The sequence below is a fragment of the Cyprinus carpio genome, chromosome B11 (assembly GCF_018340385.1).
Source record: "Cyprinus carpio isolate SPL01 chromosome B11, ASM1834038v1, whole genome shotgun sequence".
Taxonomy (NCBI): domain Eukaryota; kingdom Metazoa; phylum Chordata; class Actinopteri; order Cypriniformes; family Cyprinidae; genus Cyprinus; species Cyprinus carpio.
Window position 1 is genome coordinate 1,400,047 of NC_056607.1, and position 19,426 is coordinate 1,419,472.

General features: G+C 38.7%; 1 protein-coding gene across 1 annotated transcript in view; it reads left to right on the top strand.

The window, feature by feature from the left end:
* iars1 (isoleucyl-tRNA synthetase 1) overlaps positions 1 to 19,426 on the top strand; it is a 54,486-nt gene that overhangs the window by 6,486 nt on the left and 28,574 nt on the right. The window contains exons 6-13 of the mRNA XM_042733522.1: positions 488 to 605; positions 681 to 828; positions 3,262 to 3,349; positions 6,175 to 6,235; positions 6,472 to 6,567; positions 9,074 to 9,196; positions 12,189 to 12,280; positions 14,607 to 14,705. Coding sequence (XP_042589456.1) covers positions 488 to 605; positions 681 to 828; positions 3,262 to 3,349; positions 6,175 to 6,235; positions 6,472 to 6,567; positions 9,074 to 9,196; positions 12,189 to 12,280; positions 14,607 to 14,705 — 825 coding nt within the window. The remainder of the gene's footprint in view (positions 1 to 487; positions 606 to 680; positions 829 to 3,261; positions 3,350 to 6,174; positions 6,236 to 6,471; positions 6,568 to 9,073; positions 9,197 to 12,188; positions 12,281 to 14,606; positions 14,706 to 19,426) is intronic.

The following is a 19,426-nucleotide window of genomic DNA, read 5'->3' on the forward strand; positions in this document are numbered from 1 at the left end:
TCCAAAAAAAATCTGTCGAATTTAAAATAAAAATCCAGAGTCGGATGCAAAAAGGTTGCATTTGAATTTTAGGTGTGCGTCACGTTGCCTTATTAATATCTCATGTTTTTAAATGAAAAAAAGTACTCTTTGTGATTGTTTTCGGTCCTTTGTGATAAACTATACATGATGCTGTTTTGATTCTAATTGTTTAAGCAACTTAATTAATTATATATGGTTTATAAACATTATTTAAAACATTATGCACTTTTTTCAAAGATAGTCTGTTATTTTATTGCGTTGTATAAACGTGCACAAGTAATGTTTAGCTCGATGTGCCCTCTTGTGGCCTCAGGAGAGAAGAAGCCAAAAGCTGTTTTCTCCACTAACTGAAATAATTCCTTGTGAATTTGACTATTGATCATATTGAAGTACACAGTTGGAATCAAGTTTTTCAGGCTCAGGATCGGAGTGCAGTGGTGCATGCTGGGTCTGTGCTGTGTTTCAGGTGGGTGTTTAAGCAGCTGTATGATAAGGGTCTGGTCTACAGAGGGGTGAAGGTCATGCCGTTCTCCACCGCCTGCAACACGCCGCTCTCCAACTTCGAGGCCCATCAGAACTACAAGGTGACTGGGTTCCTGAGCTCGGCCTGCTCCTCAGCGGAGCCTGACCTCTGACCTCTGACCTCCTGTGCTCCTCAGGACGTGCAGGACCCGTCTGTGATCGTGACCTTCCCTCTGCTGGAGGACGAGACGGTGAGCTTCCTGGCCTGGACCACCACGCCGTGGACCCTGCCCAGCAACCTGGCCCTCTGCGTCAGCCCCGACTTCATCTACGTCAAGGTCAAAGGTGCGCTCCACCTCTCAATCATCATCGTTTTAGGGATGCACCCAAATTCAAATTCTTGGGGAACACTGCGCCGAATACCAAACACGGTTTCTCATGTTTTTTATCTCATCAATTTTTTTCAGCATTGCATAAATGAAATACCCAAATTTTGCATTTTACAGTTTTGTCTTGCTTTTCAAAGAAAAATCAATTACAAGACAACAATTTAAAAATATTAACTTAACACTGAACATTCAAGCAGACATTATACCAGCAAAGCACAATTAAATGTATTAAACAATTAAATTATTAAGTTAGCAAAATAATTTTTGGGGTGTTTTTTGAGACCCTCTTCTTGAATCAGGCATGTGTATATTTTACTGTACAGATAAAGCACACTTCTTCTCAAAGATCACATAATAAATGATCTGGTGTAATTATTATCATTATTATTGTCTTACTTTTTTATTTTATTTTACAGAACAACAGTAAAATTACTATACTATCATTTATGAATCATGATGGAGCTTTTATTTTGGTGGAAAGCAGCAGGAAGACCTCAGTGCTTCTTTGTTGACAGCAGCAGATTTATAAATGATACTCATTAAGAATCTGGGAAGATGTTTGTCGCATGTATCACATGCTTTTAAAAAAATGAATAAAAATGTTTCTGAGCAGCTGACGAGTAACACTCCTCGTCACAGTCTTATTCCCCGAAAAGAACAACGAATGAGCTTTTTTTGCTGTTTTCGGATGAATAATTTCGGTTTCCGGACATTCGGTGCATCATCTTTAGACTACAAGAATCATTTCTTTTACCTTTTAAAACGTAATCTATATCTCTAGGTGAAGCTATGCGGAAACAAATTTGTGTATATTTTTAGCTGTTTGACAGCTGGATAATCATTAAAGGATGAGTTAACCTCCAGAATGAAGACTCGGTCATGGTTTACTCACCCTCCTCTTGTTCCAAACCTGTGTGAGTTTCTGTCTTCTGTTGAACACAGAGGAAGATATTTTGAAAAATCTTAATATCTGAAGAGTTGATGCGCACCATTGACTTCCAAAGTAGGAAAAAATGCATGCATTAGCTATTTGGATACAAGTATGAAAATTAGTTTATTACTACTAGTTTAACACCCCACATGAACATCTCATGCCTCAAGTAATTACTCAATCAGAGTTTCATCCGCAGAAATACGTCAAAACAAAATGATTATAAGACGAGCTTGACCTCCTGAGGTTAGCGTCTCAGACTCACCTTCATGCAGCGCTGCAGAAACCTCACTTAAAAAGAGCCTGCTCTGTAAAAATAGCTCTTTGTGGTCTCTCTATACGGTTCGGGTCTCCTCTAAAGATCCGGAGTGAAAGCTTGACCCAGTTTGAGCGGCAGACAGGGGGCGCTGTGAGTCCTTCGTTCGCTCGGCCGTCTGCTGCAGGAGAGAGACGCACTGAATACCAATGACGCTCCGCACAGTCCTCTCACAGCCTGCCGTCTCTCACTGATGCTCCCGCTGCATGTCACAGTACTCCGAGCTGCTGAAACACTCCTCTTTCAGTGTGCTTTGTGTTTGGAGCTGCTGCTGGAGAGACTTGTGTTACTGCTAGACTGCATGTTATCCATCGACAGACCGCTGGCACATCTTACCCCGGAACATTCAACAATAGAGATATGCATCATGTGTAGGCCTAGTTCACCCAAAATTAAAGTTTTGACATTTAAATTTGATTCATGTGCAGATTTGAGCATCCTTTAATAATGATTATTATTAAGTAAAAATAAAATGCATTGTTTAATGCAATTTTAAATGAGTGAATGTTAAGCTGTAAAAACCTTATTTTCGAACACTGATAATAAGAACATTATTAATAATTGATCCCAAAAAATAATTGGTAATAGTGCAGTAAATCATCATATTAGAATGATTTCTGAAGATCATGTGACACTGAAGACTGGAGTAATGATGCTGAAAATACAGCTGCACATCACAGAAATAAATTACAGTTTAACAGATATCCACACAGAAAACAGCTGTTTTAAATTGTAATAATATTTCACAATTTTTACTGTATTTGCTCTATTTTTGATCAGATTAATGCAGTCTTGGTGAGCACGTTTCACCACTAAACCAACAGTTACAGTCGTTTTCTCAGCAGTAACAAGCGGGGGAAAAAAAAGGCTTTAGTGAAGGTGTAAAAAAGGTCATTCAGGTTGTCGAAGTGACACATTTATCGAGCGTGAAACCAAATCTGAGCACATGTGAGATACAATAATGTGCTTATGCTCTAGAAATGACATTGAAGAAAAGTGTGTAAATATACAGAAGGCCTATATATATGTGTGTTTGCATTTTTGTGAAGGTATGTTTTAATTCTTGTGCTGCCGTGTCTTGTTGTGTTTTATCTCGGTTTAATCGGTCGTGTGCCGATGAGTCTCTCCTCTGTGTCTCTCAGATAACAGCTCGCAGCAGACGTACATCATGATGGAGGCCAGACTCAGCGCTCTCTTCAAATCTGACTCCGAGTACACCATCCTGGACAGGTGAGTGTCCCGCCGCTGATCAGATCACTTCCTATGAGTCCTTCTGGTGACACGTGGCTGCTTAAACGGATGTGAAAGCATTACTTATTCAAGCGCAGTGTGTAGTATGAGAGTGTGGGATTTCAGACGCAGAGGGATTGCTGCTGATAAAAGTGTGCCGCTTTCACTGAGCTCCATGATGCTCTGCTGTTCTCAGACAGAACAACTCGCTAGATTCCGGCGTGGTATATTTTCAGTGTAGTCAACTGAACGCCACTTAAATAAGTGTCTGCAGGAAGAGGTAACCAGAATGATCTATGACACTGAAGTCTGGAGAAATGATGCTGGAAATACAGCGCTGTGTCACAGAATATATTTTAAGCATATTAAAATAGTAAACCAATATTAGAGATCTTTGTTCAAATAAACACAGCATTGATGAGCAGAAGAGACTCCATTAAAAACATTAAAAATCTTACTTACATACACACACACACACACACAGATAATAACGTAATATATATTTATAGGAACGTTGAAGCAGGTTCAGTACAATGACTGAATGATTCATTGTTTTAATCAACCCTGTTAAGTAGAGCAGTTGTGCAAGTAGTCCACTGATTTGTTAGAAGGCCCTTGATCTGGTTTCCACCTCACTGTTTTCTCACAAAAGGGAAGGTCTAGGAAAGCACCTGAAATCTGCAGTTTGACCTAAAATGTAAAATAGTGCAGTGAGTCCCCTGGGTCCTGAGGTGTGTGTGTGTGTGTGTGTGTGTGTGTGTGTGTGGGGCTGATAACAGTAAGCCGAGGTATTCTGGGATTAGTCCTGAGCCGAACTGCTATTATCGATTAATATCTCTCTGCTTCTGATTAATGTTCTTCAGCAGGAGATGATGTGACTGGAATGAGAAGCTCCAGCAGAGTTGATTTCACTGCACTTCCTGATGTTTGCATAAAAACAATGCACTCACTCACTCACTCTTGTGTTGTTGCAAACCTGCATGACTTCCTTTCATCTGCGCAACACAAAAGAAGACACTGTGAAGACTGTGCCGGCCGCTCTTTTGAGGAATGAAGCTTCCAGCTTCAAAAACAAAGCCATAGCAATTTTAATCAAGCAGTTTATTAAAAAGGTCCAACTTAACAGTGGGGTTTTCCCAATCAGACTTAGAAGATCTAGTGTGTGTAGAACATACTGCACCTGTTTTATGCTTTTTTTTTTTTTTTTTTTTTTTTTAAAGCTTGAAGGCTTCGGTTTCCTTTAGGGGTGTAAATCGGATGGTTCGTCACGATACGATACAATATTGATTCTCATACCCAGCGATACGATATTTGCCGATACCTCAAAAATTTCTACGATATGATTTCGATTCGATTCGGTACAGAATTATATTGATTGATATATTGATATTCAATCAATTCAATCAATATAACTCACAAATGCAACCAAAATATATAACATGAACATTTATCTGAAATTTTCACATCGTGTACCTCAGTTGGGACATTCACAACAACAACAACAACAACAACAAAAAATAAGCCTACACAATTTTTTTTTTTTTTATATAAAATAAAATAAAAATAAACAATTGGACAAACAATTCTGGTTGCTACTATGGGCTCAGTGCAAAAAATCTTTTCTACAGGTAACCAAATTATAAGCAATAGCAGAAAATAACTACAATACAACAAAGACACAAGTTCAATAAACTTTAAAACAGTTAAATAAACTGCTTTTCAGGTTTTTCAGCTCAGTCTAAAATAAATTTTAAGGTATGCTACAGAAATGTAATAATCAAATGTAAATAACTGCATAGTCTTCACTGTTTAAAACTAAATATAGATGAATCATTTTTGATGTTACAAAGGTTATTTAGTCAGAAGCAGTGAGCACTTGTGTTTTTCTTTGACAGCATTAGATTTATTATTAGTTTGCTTTCACTTTAAGAACCAAGCACGGGTTTAACAAACACATGCCTTTTCTTTCTGAACTGTAAATGTTTAGACATATGCCTAACCGACTGTGTTTACTAGGAAATTCCCTAAAATGCACATTTAGATGTAATTATGTATTTATTGATCCATGCACAAAAAAAGCGGAAGAGAGCTCAATTTAGTATTCACGCGTGCGGCTGTCTGTGTGCGTGCGCTTCAGATGTGTGCGGTGAAAACTTCTCACACAGCGCTCAACTGTTCCACAAACAATCCCGAGCGTCTTTTATGCTCACCTTGTGCCTTTGGCAGTCCTTATATATAGTCATGATCCATGAGTTTGAGCGAGTATGCACCCGTTGGCGGTAATGCAAAGACGGACATTATGTGAAAATGTAGACATTGCCAAATAAGCTGCCTATTTATATTACAGATATCGATATTTTACGTGTGCCATCGATGCATCGTATCGTCAGACATCATATCGATGAATCATTACACCCCTAGTTTCCTTCTGCTTTCATTATAAGGATGAGAGCAGCACGAACATTCTTCACAAGTGCTTCCTTTGTGTTCCACAGAAGGAAGTCATACGGTTTTGGAGCAACATAATGATTAATTGAAGTCTGAATTGATATTGTAAATGTGAGAGTGGTTCAGAAACAGGACTTGTGTTCTGTGGCTCACGAACCGCCTGAGACTGTCTGTTCATAACTCGAGTAACAGTTTGAGTTAAATTCCCACCTGCTTCTTCTGTATCGATCAATCGTAGACCCTCGTAAATGTTCATATTCTCAAAGGTCAGGGAGAGTTTTGGCATTATTGTCTTCTGTTTCAGCTCCTTCAGTAGTTCTCTACCTGCTCCGTGGTTGTAGTTCGGTGTTGATAACGTGTGTTTTTCTCTTTAATAGATTTCCTGGCAAGACCCTGAAGGGCAAAAAATACAAGCCTCTGTTTGAGTACTTCATCAAGGTAAGCATTGTAATGCTGCATCACTGCAGATGGATTCACACTCGCTGACCGTTTCATACTCTCACATTTCTTTAAGGAGAACATAGATGACGGAATGCTCAGACTTATGTATCTGAACAATATTTTAGCGTTAAATTAAATGGATCTGTGGGTAAATCTGCTTCTTCTGATGTCGTCATTAGTCAGGATGTTATGACACAGAAGTGGTCTTGATGAATGCTTGTTTTTCTTCTCAGTGTAAGGAGAGCGGTGCGTTCTCGGTGGTGGTGGATAACTACGTGCGTGATGATGACGGTACTGGAGTGGTCCATCAGGCCCCATACTTTGGAGCTGTAAGTCACATCTACATTAAATTGTGTCCTTCAGGGATTTTGGGTAATGTTGCTTTATAAAACTCTATCTATCTATCTATCTATCTATCTATCTATCTATCTATCTATCTATCTATCTATCTATCTGTCTAATTCACATGTCTGGGTGCATTCTCAATAGAGCTGTGAAAACATTTGTTTCAGTTTTATTTCATTTGTAAGAAAACACCATGCATGAACCAAAGAAACAGATCCAAGACATCCTTGAACAGTCCCTGCCAGGACAATGACTGAAGAAAGTTTTAGGGGCATCAGATAAGCCTTGAAGCAGAGTTGAAGTGCTTTATTAAAAAGAGTGGCTGGAAAAAGCTTTTGGTGAGAAACTCAATTCAAATTTCAGCCTGAAGGCATGTGAGCATCTCAAGCACCATTCCATCTAATGAGAGTAAAGTGAACTCTGGTCCCAGAGACAGAAGAACTCATGAAGGTAGAAGGACAAACACAATATACTAAAAACAAAAAAACAACCAGGGACCTGAAATGAGTTACTATGGGAGAGCAAGCAGTACTTACAATAGAGGACACACAAATGTCCTGGAGTGCTCAGACTTCACTGCACTAAAGCATCTGTGCTGTAGATCACTGTTACTGCAGATTAGTGATCCTATCAAACCTCTAACAGACAGTATTAAAGTTGAGAGTTTATCGTCCTGTAGTGTTTGTGTACTGTGTTTCGTTACTTTACTACTTGATCCAGAGCACCCTATTCCACCTATTAATTCCTGTGTGAGCTTATTTTTCTTTTTTTTTTTCATCTGTGAGGACCTAGCCTAGCGATCTACTAGGACCTTGCTCACTAATATAAGCGCTCCAATGTTTGGGTACACTTGTGTTTAGAGGCCAAAAAAGTTAAACATGTTGTAAGAGGGGTGTCACCACCAACATGACAAAAAACAACTTTATTTTAACAGATTATTAAAGATTGGGAACACTGTTCAAACACCAACATGATTATATTCCTAAATTACAATGATTCATCGGTTTAATTTATAAACTTTTGATCTGACAAACACCGTGAGAACACCCTAGCAACTGCACCGCAACATTCTGACGAACCTGCCGAGAGTACCCTAGCAACCACATAGTAAAACTCTGTCAAATATTCAAAGAGCAACTTAGCAACCGCACAGCAACACTCTGACAAACACCCCGAGAACACCCTAGCAACTGCACAGCAACACTGACAAACACCTCGAGAATACCCTAGAAACCTCACAGCAACACTCTGACAAACACCTCGAGTATACCCTAGCAACTGCACAGCAACACTCTGACAAACACCTCGAGAATACCATAGCAACCACACAGCAACATTCTGACAAACACCCTGAGAACACCCTGGCAACCACACAGCAACACTCTGACAAACACCTCGAGTATACCCTAGCAACCACACAGCAACACTGACAAATACCTCAAGTATAAACCCTAGCAACTGCACAGCAACACTGACAAACACCTCGAGAATACCCTAGAAACCGCACAGCAACCCTCTGACAAACACCTCGAGTATACCCTAGCAACTGCACAGCAACACTGACAAACACCTCAAGTATACCCTAGCAACTGCACAGCAACACTCTGACAAACACCTCGAGAATACCATAGCAACCACACAGCAACATTCTGACAAACACCCTGAGAACACCCTGGCAACCATACAGCAACACTCTGACAAACACCTCGAGTATACCCTAGCAACCACACAGCAACACTCTGACAAACACCTCGAGTATACCCTAGCAACCACACAGCAACACTGACAAACACCTTGAGTATAACCCTAGCAATCGCACAGCAACACTGACAAACACTCAAAGAGCACCTTAGCAACCGCACAGCAACACTCTGACAAACACCCTAAGAACACCCTAGCAACAGCACAGCAACACTCTGACAAACACCTTGAGTATACCCTAGCAACCGCATGGCAACACTCTGACAAACACCTCCAGAGCACCCTATCAACCACATAGTAAACTCTGACAAACACCACAATAACAAACAATCAAAACCACAGAAAACACTCTGACAAACACCATGAGAACACCCTAGCAACTGCATGCCAACACTCTGACAAACACTCTAACCCCCCAAGAGCACCCTAACAACCACACAGTAACAATCTGATAAACAAACAAAGAGCACCCTAGCAACCACACAACAACACTCTGACAAACACTCTGAGAACACCCTAGCAGCAGTGCAGTGAGCTCAGTGGCGGTGAGTTAATGTCAGTGTTGTGTCTGTGCGGTTGTTCACTCAGCGTCAGTCGTTATCAGTGTAGTGTTGAGCAGCAGGAAGCAGTCTCTCTCTCCTCTGGTTGTTTTGAGACTCTCCTGTGTGTCGTTGTGTGGAGGTTCATTCCCCTGATGTTCTGTAATTGAGACACCGGAACACACTCATACTCTGTCGTTCTCCGAAACACAATCCCAGTGTGACGGGTGTTGTGTTCTTCTGTTTGCAGGATGATTACCGCGTCTGTATGGACTATAAGATCATCCAGAGGGACTCGGCTCCCATCTGCCCCGTGGACTCATCCGGTGTCTTCACTGCAGAGGTCACGCACTTCGCCGGTCAGTACGTGAAGGTACGGATGCTGCTGTCTGCTGTCCACCTCAGCAGCGGCTCAAGCGCACACACAGAGCTCCTCATGTGAGCTCCACTGCACACCACACTCACACTTACACAGCAGGGCTGCAGGATACTGGAAAACACGAACAGTGTAATATTTAGGGCCAGATTTACTAAACAGGGTAAATTAGCGGCAGAGCACAATTCCATAAAAGCGCAGATGGGTGGGAAAATTCTGCGTGTGATTTACTAACAATTAAAGAAGACAGAAGCAGCAGATCATTTCCATAATGAGCAGCGCAGATTAACACCTGCTTTAAGACATGCTTTTTGGACTTTAAATAATGATGCGGCACAACATTCAAAGCGGCCAAGGTTCCCACACCTTCTGGCATCAGACTGAAGGTCTGGCTACGCGAGACTTAAGCCTTAGCTAATATAAAGTCTAGACATGATTGAAGACTAGTGAACAGACAGTAATAAAATAAAAACAGTTCAATGAACAATAAAGATTAATATTGCGAGTTACATTTCAGAGACAATATTGTGTTTTTGCTCTTTTGCCAACAAAAATAGTTTGAAACAAAGCCACGGCAAAACAGATACATGTCTCCAAGCAACACAGCGTTACTGAATGAATCTTAATTTTTGAACAAACTGGTTGAGTGAATAATTCAGTGGCTCATTCATGCTTTTCATGCTTTTCTGCATTTCCTTAGCTCAGTTTTCAACACTCACTCTTTTCACAATGCAATCAACAACCTTTTTTTTTTTTTTGTTAAAAAGCTATTTCACTCAAAAATATAATAGAAAACAAAAGTTGCAGCTTCAGTTTCATGCTGACTTTAACACAGATGTTAGTGGTGCTGAGCTGCTGTCGAAGTCTCTGCTGGCGAACTGTACAGCTGATGAGACTCATGAGTGTGTGTGTGTGTGTCCAGCACTCAGAGCAGCAGTTAAACCCCACACAACTGAAGATGTACTTTAAGGGAACTTGTCTCTAGTGTGGAGGTGTGATGGGTGACAGAGGGACTGTGGGAGTGCTGATGTCAGCGCTTTATCCCAGTGCTAGAGCTCCCCTAGAGAAACTCTGCTCTGTTTCCTGAGAACAGCTTTCATCATACTTCTGCTCTGTCATTTTATATTTCGGCACTCATAGTCAGGTTCTCTTTGCCTAAGCGCTCATTAGTGCTCTCAGAGCGCTCACACGGTCCACCCGTGTCTTTGAATTAGAGTCGGCAGAGACCTGACAGTTTCATGCATTTACTTTGGAAATATTGAATCAGGGTGTAAATAACCGGCGGGTTTGCTAATTAAGATTTGAACCCCATCAGTTTGGGGGACGGAAAAACTATGTAGGCTGTGCAAAACAGTAGCTCACCCAGAAATTCTGTCATCATTTACCTTCTCATGTCAACCCAAACTAGGGCTGTCAACAGGGCCACTGACACAATAAATTAATATATATATATATATAATTTTTTTTTCTCATACATTAAAATTTTGAAGACATTGTTTCAGCTGGAGGAACAGATCAGTGAACAACACATTAGGGTGCAACAAATAAATCTAAACCTGCAACACTCTGTTTTACAGTTTATTCCAAAACACAAACCTGGATGTTAATAGAAGTCTGTTTTGTTTTCTAGTGCATAACATTCACATTTTTACAGTTCCAGTGCTAATTTTACATTTACACTTACATTTAGTCATTTTGCAGACGCTTTTATCCAAAGCGATTTACAAATGAATAATTTTCAGTTTTTTTTTGTTTTGTTTTCATATTTTGAAGAACATAACCTCTACATTTAGTCAATATATGACAAAGATTGAATAAATTCAACACCAAAATTTAAGATGCCAGTGAAGTGTCACAGATCTTGATTCTGATACTGCAGCAAATGCTAATAGCCTGTCTAATATAAAATTAAAGACAAGTAAACAGTCCATAATGAATTAACAACTAATTAGCAAATTACAAACAATAAAAAACACAAATAAAAAAAAAAAAATCAAAAGAATAATTAACAAAAAAAAACAAATAACAAAAAAAAATGATCATTTTCATTCATTGTGCATTCAAGTTAATCTCAATCAAACTGCAGATGGGTTATTTTGACTAGGTAAAAAAAAAAAAAAAAGATAACTAATACAATAAAACACAATAAAAACATGATGACATTGTAAAAACAAACAAACAAACGAAAAACGTTTTTTGAGAAACAAAAAAAAAACGTTTTTTGAGAAACAAAAAACAGTTATCTGTTTTTGCAAATAAACTCTTCAAATATATTAAATAAATAAACTTTTATGTTTTAACAGATTAAGTTTTCAGATAGGGATAACAGTAGTAGGCAAGTAAGAAATGCAGAAATGTAATAAATTAATCAAATGTAAAGTAAAACTGCATAGTCTATACAAACACACATATCTAATTTTTTTTTTTTCTCGGTCAAAAGTGATGAGACTTACAAGAGAGTTAATTTTGGTATTTGTGTAAAATTAAAAGCCTTTTAGAATACAGATTTCGATTAAATCAAGTGGTAATAAATTCACGTTGACTTGTAAACACTGGTGCAGTTTCATGTAGCACCTTGCAGGTTAAAGTTTTCTCCCAGAGGAATATGGATACCCTTCAGAAGGCCTCACAGGTTAAGAAAAGGTTGCTCAAATCGATGATGCATGAGACAGGAAGCCAATTCAGCCCCGCTTCTGCTACAAGGACACGCTGGACACGTTTCCATTAAAGTGAATTAATATGACTTTTGTTGAAAGGCAGTCAATGAAAAGACAGGGATGTGACCGTCCCCAAAGAGACCAAACGCTTCATACATTTCTATAGCTCCGGAGCTGCAGATGAAGCTGTGAAGCCAGGCCTGTGTCTGCAGCGGGGCTCGACGCCAGCTCCGCAGCCACAGACGTGCTTTATTCTTTAATAGTCACACACTGTCTGCTTTCATTCGCTGCACGCTCTGAGACTTTGTTCTGTCTGTCCTCCGTGCTTTCAGGATGCAGACAAAAACATAATCAAGTGGCTGAAGGAGAACGGGCGTCTGGTGAGCTCCAGCTCGTTCAAGCACAGCTACCCGTTCTGCTGGAGGTGAGTGCAGACACGCTTTCATTTACTTACACACTCACCACTGCTCTGACGGCATTTGCAGGTGAAATACAGTCATTGTAATTTAAACTGAGCACATTTTTCAAAAGCAACCTAAAATAAACCTGGCATTGCGTATTATGAATATTGTTGGCTCGTTGACGAATTGCTTCTGTTTTCCAAGTAACTTCAGAGAACAGCGTCAGCTAAATGCATAAATGTAATTGAAATGCATGCAATCTGAAATTTTGTGTCAGGGAGAAAGGTTTTCAGATTTTGCGTTGTGTTCAGTTTGCCGTGTTTGGAGGTGACTTCTTGTGTGAGCTGTGCTTTATATGTGTCTACACTACTGACAATAGTCTATTATAAGAATAAGAAATTTCACAAATGAAAAATTCTGAGACAACTGAACAAACAAACTAGAAACCATGTACTGTTCTCCTTTAATAAAATCACATAATAAGAGCTGTCACCTTATCGCGTTAGTGAGTTCATTTTTATCGTTTGGTGAGAAATTGAAAAAATTCCTTGATTTATTTAAACATGATTTTTTTATGTATTTTACTACTTTTTAATCTACTGGACTACCATGAGCTGTTTTTTTTCTGCTGACCAAAAAATTCACTTCACTTACAGGGGTTGGACAAAGTAATGTGAACACCCATTATTATTATTATTATTATTATTATTATTATTATTATTATAGGGGAAAATATAATTCCTGTAGGCTACAGTGAAAAAACAAACATTGCGATTGTCTTATATTTATCTTTCAATTGTCTTTCGTTTCTCTAGGTTGTATATCAGTGCAGTATTGTTAGACTTGTTAGACTTCCAAAAATGGCAAATCTTGGCCTGTTTATCAGCAGGAGCATCTGTAACCATAAGAGCACAGTTTATTGGTGTTTTAAGAACAACCAGTCTTTACGATTATGACTTCATCAGCGAAAAAGCATAGCGAGCACAACGTATCCACCTGTTTCAACAAAACCCGGCCACAGAGAGCGTGACAGCCAACATCTCTGAAGTGGCTGGTGAATGTTCTAATAGATGACAGGTTGGAATCTGTGTTAAAGACTAATGGTGGTAAAACACCATTATAAAGAAATATAGTGTATTTCCAGGGTGTTCACATGAGTTTTTCCAGCCCCTGTCCATCAGGAATTCAGAGAACAGCACTGTTGCTAAAGGTCACATTGAGTTTTTCTTCATCAACCAACCCAAAAGGGTTTTTAAAACGGAGGCGCGCACATCTCTGTGACCTCTGCTGGACGGGGCAGAGTTCAGTCGATACGGTGGCCTGTAGAGAGGGGGTCGCGGGGCAGGAACATTAGCATACGGTGCTCAATATCTAGCCTGCTGTTTCATCACTTCACACGAGCGAGAGTGAGCCGGCAGACACCTTCAGCCTCATTAACCCCTCTGACGAACAAACTCATGCAGCGCGTACGCCATCAATAAATCACTCTCCTATCGACTCTCTGCTGGGGACCAGCATCATGGATATTGAAGGGGTTCGTCAGAGTAAAGGTGCAGCAGATACTGATGGTTGATCAGGAGAGACTGAGAATGCTAATGCTGAGGCCTACAGAGGTCAGACATGCTCCTCATCTCTAATCATAGACAACAAACCAGCAGAGGGGGCCGGACTGGTTCACTTCTAACTTTAGTGAAAGTCAACCAACAAAAGATGCTTTCTTCTGGTTCTCGTTGGTTATCTGATGTGCGTAATACAACCTCGGACCTCGGGAAAAGACAAATAATCAATTAAAAGCTGTCCATTGCGTTAATGGTCAGATAGTCAAAAATCATTGTTTTATTTTATTTTCTTAAAATGTATTTGAAAAGTTACCATGTAGAATGAATCAAATTACAAACTGCCATTAGAAACAAACAAACAAAAGTATGCAAATAGAAAAAAAAAAGTACTCAAAGACACTGAAAACACTGAAGCATTGCGAGTGAATTGAATTAGCAGCAAGTTGTTTCATTTGCATAGTCATTAATTAATTATATTAAATACAATAGTGTTTACTTTGCATTTTGGAAGATATTCAAAGAGCTCAAGCAGTTTATCATACGAGTGCCATCCTGCATTTATAAAACAATATTTACAGATTAATGATTTTATTTTTAAAATGATTAATCACAGGGTTTCTTCATTATTACGGAAACAGTTTCTCTATGGAGCAAAATGACTGATTTTTACTTCAGTTTCTTCCCATCTGCCATTGATTGGTAGTCCTGCCATATGATGCTGGCACAGGAGAGAGCACTGTAACATTATAAAAGTTCATCTTGAAATATTGAAAAAGCCTTTCTTTGGCAGGTCGGACACGCCGCTGATCTATAAAGCAGTGCCCAGCTGGTTTGTGAGGGTGGAGCACATGGTGGAGAAGCTTCTGGACAACAACAGCAAATGCTACTGGTACAGTTTCTCTACACCTGTATGTGACCTGCATGTTTACGGCTCTTGTGTAATGCATGACTGGACAATCTTTAGTCTCTTGATGATGTGTGATAAGGTGCATAGCAAGAGCTTTGTTTCTCAGATGCAGTTTCAAAGTCACTTGAGTTCGTTTTGTTAAATTCCTTGTGCAGGATCTGATTTGAGGTATGTGCGCTGAAGGTTTTGTTCTAATTTTCTTAGGTTTTGAATTCCCTGGTCTTTGGTTTCTGTGTAATTCTCACCATTTTGCATTTTCTGAAAACTCTACGTTGCACACTCACGCCCTGATCTGGGTCCCACAGAATGTTTTCCAGGTTTCATCTACAGCTCGTCCTGACAAAAAGCTTTTCAAAGAGTTTCTGTCTGTCGTATCTTTTGCAGAAAGGACCCTCAGATTCACGTTGACTAATTAGCCTGTATCTCATTAACTCAAAGTTTAATCTACATGACACTTGGTACACTTCCAGAACAGGATATTTTGAGGATTCGCACCAAATTTCGTCCAGTTCCGCCTATAGAGGGCACTACAACTGAAATATGTTTATAACTCAGGAAGTGTTTGACGAAGGTAGGAAATTCACCACGTGTTCTGCTGCGGTCGTTCTCACATACTAAAAATTCCCACTTGCAATTTAAAAAAAAGTACTTTTGCACAAGTGTCATTTTTGATGTATGCACATAATCTCGAGCCTCCTGCATGACACAATAACTAGACGTGCCATGTCTAAGTGTGCGCAGGAATCTGCCCAGCGCTCTACAGAGATGATGTCTGTGTTCACAGCACAGGTGTTTGGCAGCATATGCAGCGATACAGTCAGAAGACTTTCAGTCTACTAATCACCACCATTTACCATGGATTTACTGTAGTAACACTTACTGCACCATGGTACAGAAATGTGGGATATTCATGTTGAGTTTTATTATAGGAGTAATGGAATATAGCCTAATTATAGTATTTTTGTGATGAAGCTATAACGTGCGCATTTACACTAAATGTATTGTATATACATATAACTACTGTTACTACGGAAGACCAATGGTTAATTAAATAAAAATAAATAGATAAAATAAATTCCTTGGCATATAAATTTGAGGCTGCTATAATTTTTACACGTTACTGATTTTGATAATGAAGAAAAATTTACATCTGCATCCTAACTCAAGCTACTAACTCAATCCTAAGCAGAGCTCATTAACATTTAAAGCAAAATGCTACTAAACTGCATGCTCTGAAAAGAGCTGTTTTTGACAGGGTAAAAAAGGTGTAGTTTTACACTACCATTGAGAAATTTTAACCAAACTATGTTACAGACTTTTCATTAAGACCCTAAAGAATCATATCAGGTTGTGGAAAATGGGCATCCGATGACCCCTTTAAAGAGATCGGCATCGGTGATCGTATCGGCAGATACTGCATTCTGTGATCGCCGATTGGCCTGAAAATCCTGATCAGAGCACTCCTAGCGTCTCCTCTGCACCCTCATGAGGGAGGTAGAGATGTTGAGTTGTGAATTCATTGTTCTTTTCAGTCAGATCTGTTGAATGAATTGGTTCATAAAATCCATTCGATCACAGTTTCATTACTAGTTAACAGCCCACTCAAGGGTAGGATTATCAGTGAATATCAACTTAAATTGCAGTCCATGAGCACTTTCATGATCCTTTTATGGTAATTATGTCCTTTTTTAAGCTTGAAAGCTTCAGTCTTCGTTCATTGTAATTGTGTTAAAAAGAGTGACCGACACAGTTTTCCGAAGTCAAATGGGTTTGGCGCAGCATGAAGATAACAGAAGAGTAAATGACACGATTAACATTTTTTGTGAATTATTCCTTTAACCCATTATTTCACCAAGTATGTTTTGTTTTATTTTTTTAAATCAGTTCCAAGAAGCTGTATAGAGTGAAGTTGATCACACCTGTCCTGATTTGACCTCACGTTCACAATCTAAAGCACATTTCTTCTGTTGGCTTATTATAGAGCTGTGGATGATGTCCTGCGCATTCAGCCCATCACAGTGCCCTTAAATTCTACATTTAGTTCAGAGATGAGAGAGCATAAGAGAAGAGAAAAATCATTAAATTGATAGAGTGGGTGCTGAGATGGAACTTAAATAGAAATGCCTCTTCCCGATGAGAATTGATGGAGTCAGTGGTGTTCTGATGAAAGCTCGCTGCAGAAGCAGAGACTCTCTCTATGCTGTGTCTTGAGGAGGGCAGCAGGACGACGCCCAGGAGGACGTTTAACCTTCCTTTAGTGAGGGATGGATTATTTTAAATTGTTAGTTTTGTTTTGTGTGTCCAAGGAGAAAGAGGATAACAGGGAATATAGACCTTAATAATAATTTGAAAAATTTGTCCAACTAGTGTGCCATGAAATCGATTAGTTTTTGTGCGATTGAAGATCAGTATCAATATTTTGTTGATTTTTCAAATACAAATTTTCCTTGGTGTGCATAAATATATTTTAATTAAACAACTATTATAATGTAGTCTTGCTTGTGAAATGATTTGTGATCCGGAGGCAACCTACCAAACCAGAGAAACAGCAGTGATTTTGCTATAATTAATGTGCATTTATTATTATACTGGGAAATATAATGGGATTTATTCATCAGACAAAAGCAGAGCAAATTTGTGTAAATTATGCTAAACATAGAATGCAAAAAAAAATATTTTGTGGAATTTTTGTAAGAATGGTTTCATAGACTATTAACACAGAGATTAGTTTTGCTTGTGTTGACTGAATGTGGGCCAGAGCTTTCATTCTGGTCCAGTATCAATATAACCTTTAATAAAATCAATCATAACATTCTTATTAACTGACCTGCAAGCTTGTTAGTTTTTTCAGGGATAGTTTTAAATTGCTTTAAATCCTACATGACAAATCAACATTTAGAAATATTCATTTATTTATTTATTTGCTGTAGGTAATCAATCTTCAAATCAAATTTGTCATTTCTTGTGGAGTCCCACAGGGTTCGATTATAGGGCCTTTGATGTTCTTTTCTGGCAGTGTTACCTTTACAATGGATTAATTTTCATAGCTAATCAGATGATGCACATCTGTGTCTCTTCTGTCTGTAGATCAAAACTATTTGTATGATAGAAAACTTGTATTAAAGGCATAACAAAAGAAAATCGAACACTGATCTTGTCAGACTGTAGTTTAAAGCATGAGCTGTTAGAATGCCTTCTCCAGATGATAACATCCATCATACGCCAATTCAGCTAGACCAGGGGTGCAGAACGTCGGTCCTGGAGAGCCGCAGCCCTGCAGAGTTTTGCTTCAACCCTAATCAAACACACCTGAACAAGCTAATCAAGGTCTAAAATGTTACTAGGAAGCTACAGGCAGGCAGGTTTTAATTAAGGTAAATAAGTCTCTCCAGGACTGGAGTTCGCCACCCCTGAGCTCAGACAGTCCTTTTTAAGCCAAGGCATTTCTTTGAGATTGACTCAAAACTCTTGCAGTGTTGCGCTGCTATGAAAGATTTTTATTATTTACGCAAGCATTTTTACAGTTTTTCTCAATTGCTTTGGCACATTTTTTAAAACAATCTTAATCTGTAAACTGTAAGTGCAATTGTCAGAACTGTTTGCTAAAACATCAGAACAATATTGCATGTTTACAAAAGATAGTAACGCACCCAAAACATTTAATTCATGCTTCAAAACCTAGTTATTGTGTCAGTTACTTGGTCAATGCCACCAAAATAAAATAAAAAAATTTTTTTTGTCAGTTTTGAGAGCCACACTGGTCAAAATGTTTAGATGTTTGTTTTTTTAAACACTATAGAAATATTTATGTAATTTTATTTCATATTGGTTATATGCATTTTAATTTATTTATTTATTTATTCATCTTATTGTTGACAGTCTGCTTTCTATGCTATACAGGAATGTCAGTTTTGTCAGTGTATCATACTGAGCATTTTAGATACAGATTTCAACAGTAGGTAAAAGTGTACTGGGAAAAGTCAGCACTGTAGTACACAAAAAGGAAATGAACATTGTTTTTTATTTATACTGTATATTTTTTTTTTAGAAATGTGTTGCATGAAAACTGAAATTTCACCATTGCTTATTCGTTTTTACAAATTCTGTTGTCTTCCCCTTACACCAACACCGCCACACGTTCTTACAAATCTTCCTATTGCTCTTCCACAATAAAAAGTCTGTCGCAGATATATCGGTATCGGCGAATATGTCACCGATATGTTTGTCAGTAGAGTCAGTAACACAGCAGATTGAAAAATTAGCATCTCTCTGCAGTCCAGTAGACGGCAGTGCGGTGATGGCTTGAGTCTGTTAAGTGATTTAACATGTTGTCACCTAGTTGGTGGGACCCAATGCTATAAAGTACATAAACAATGTCCTGTCTTTTACTCTCACAATGAGCTTATCATACTCGTTTGCTACATTAGTAGGGCCCTATGATTTCCGCGATGCAGAAAACGCAGACGGAAGCATGTAATCCATTCATAAAAACAGAATTTACTGTATAAAGCGGATTTTCATGGAATGTCATATTTTTGATGAATAAATAAAAAACAGGTCAGTACACTTAAATCAAATCATGATATAGATTAGTGTCTGTGAATATTAAACCTCAAAGAGTCTGTTTAAATACAAATCCTCATGTTCTGCGTGTTCATTTGATTACCAGAAAATACACATCACAGAATTTGTGAGAAAACAAA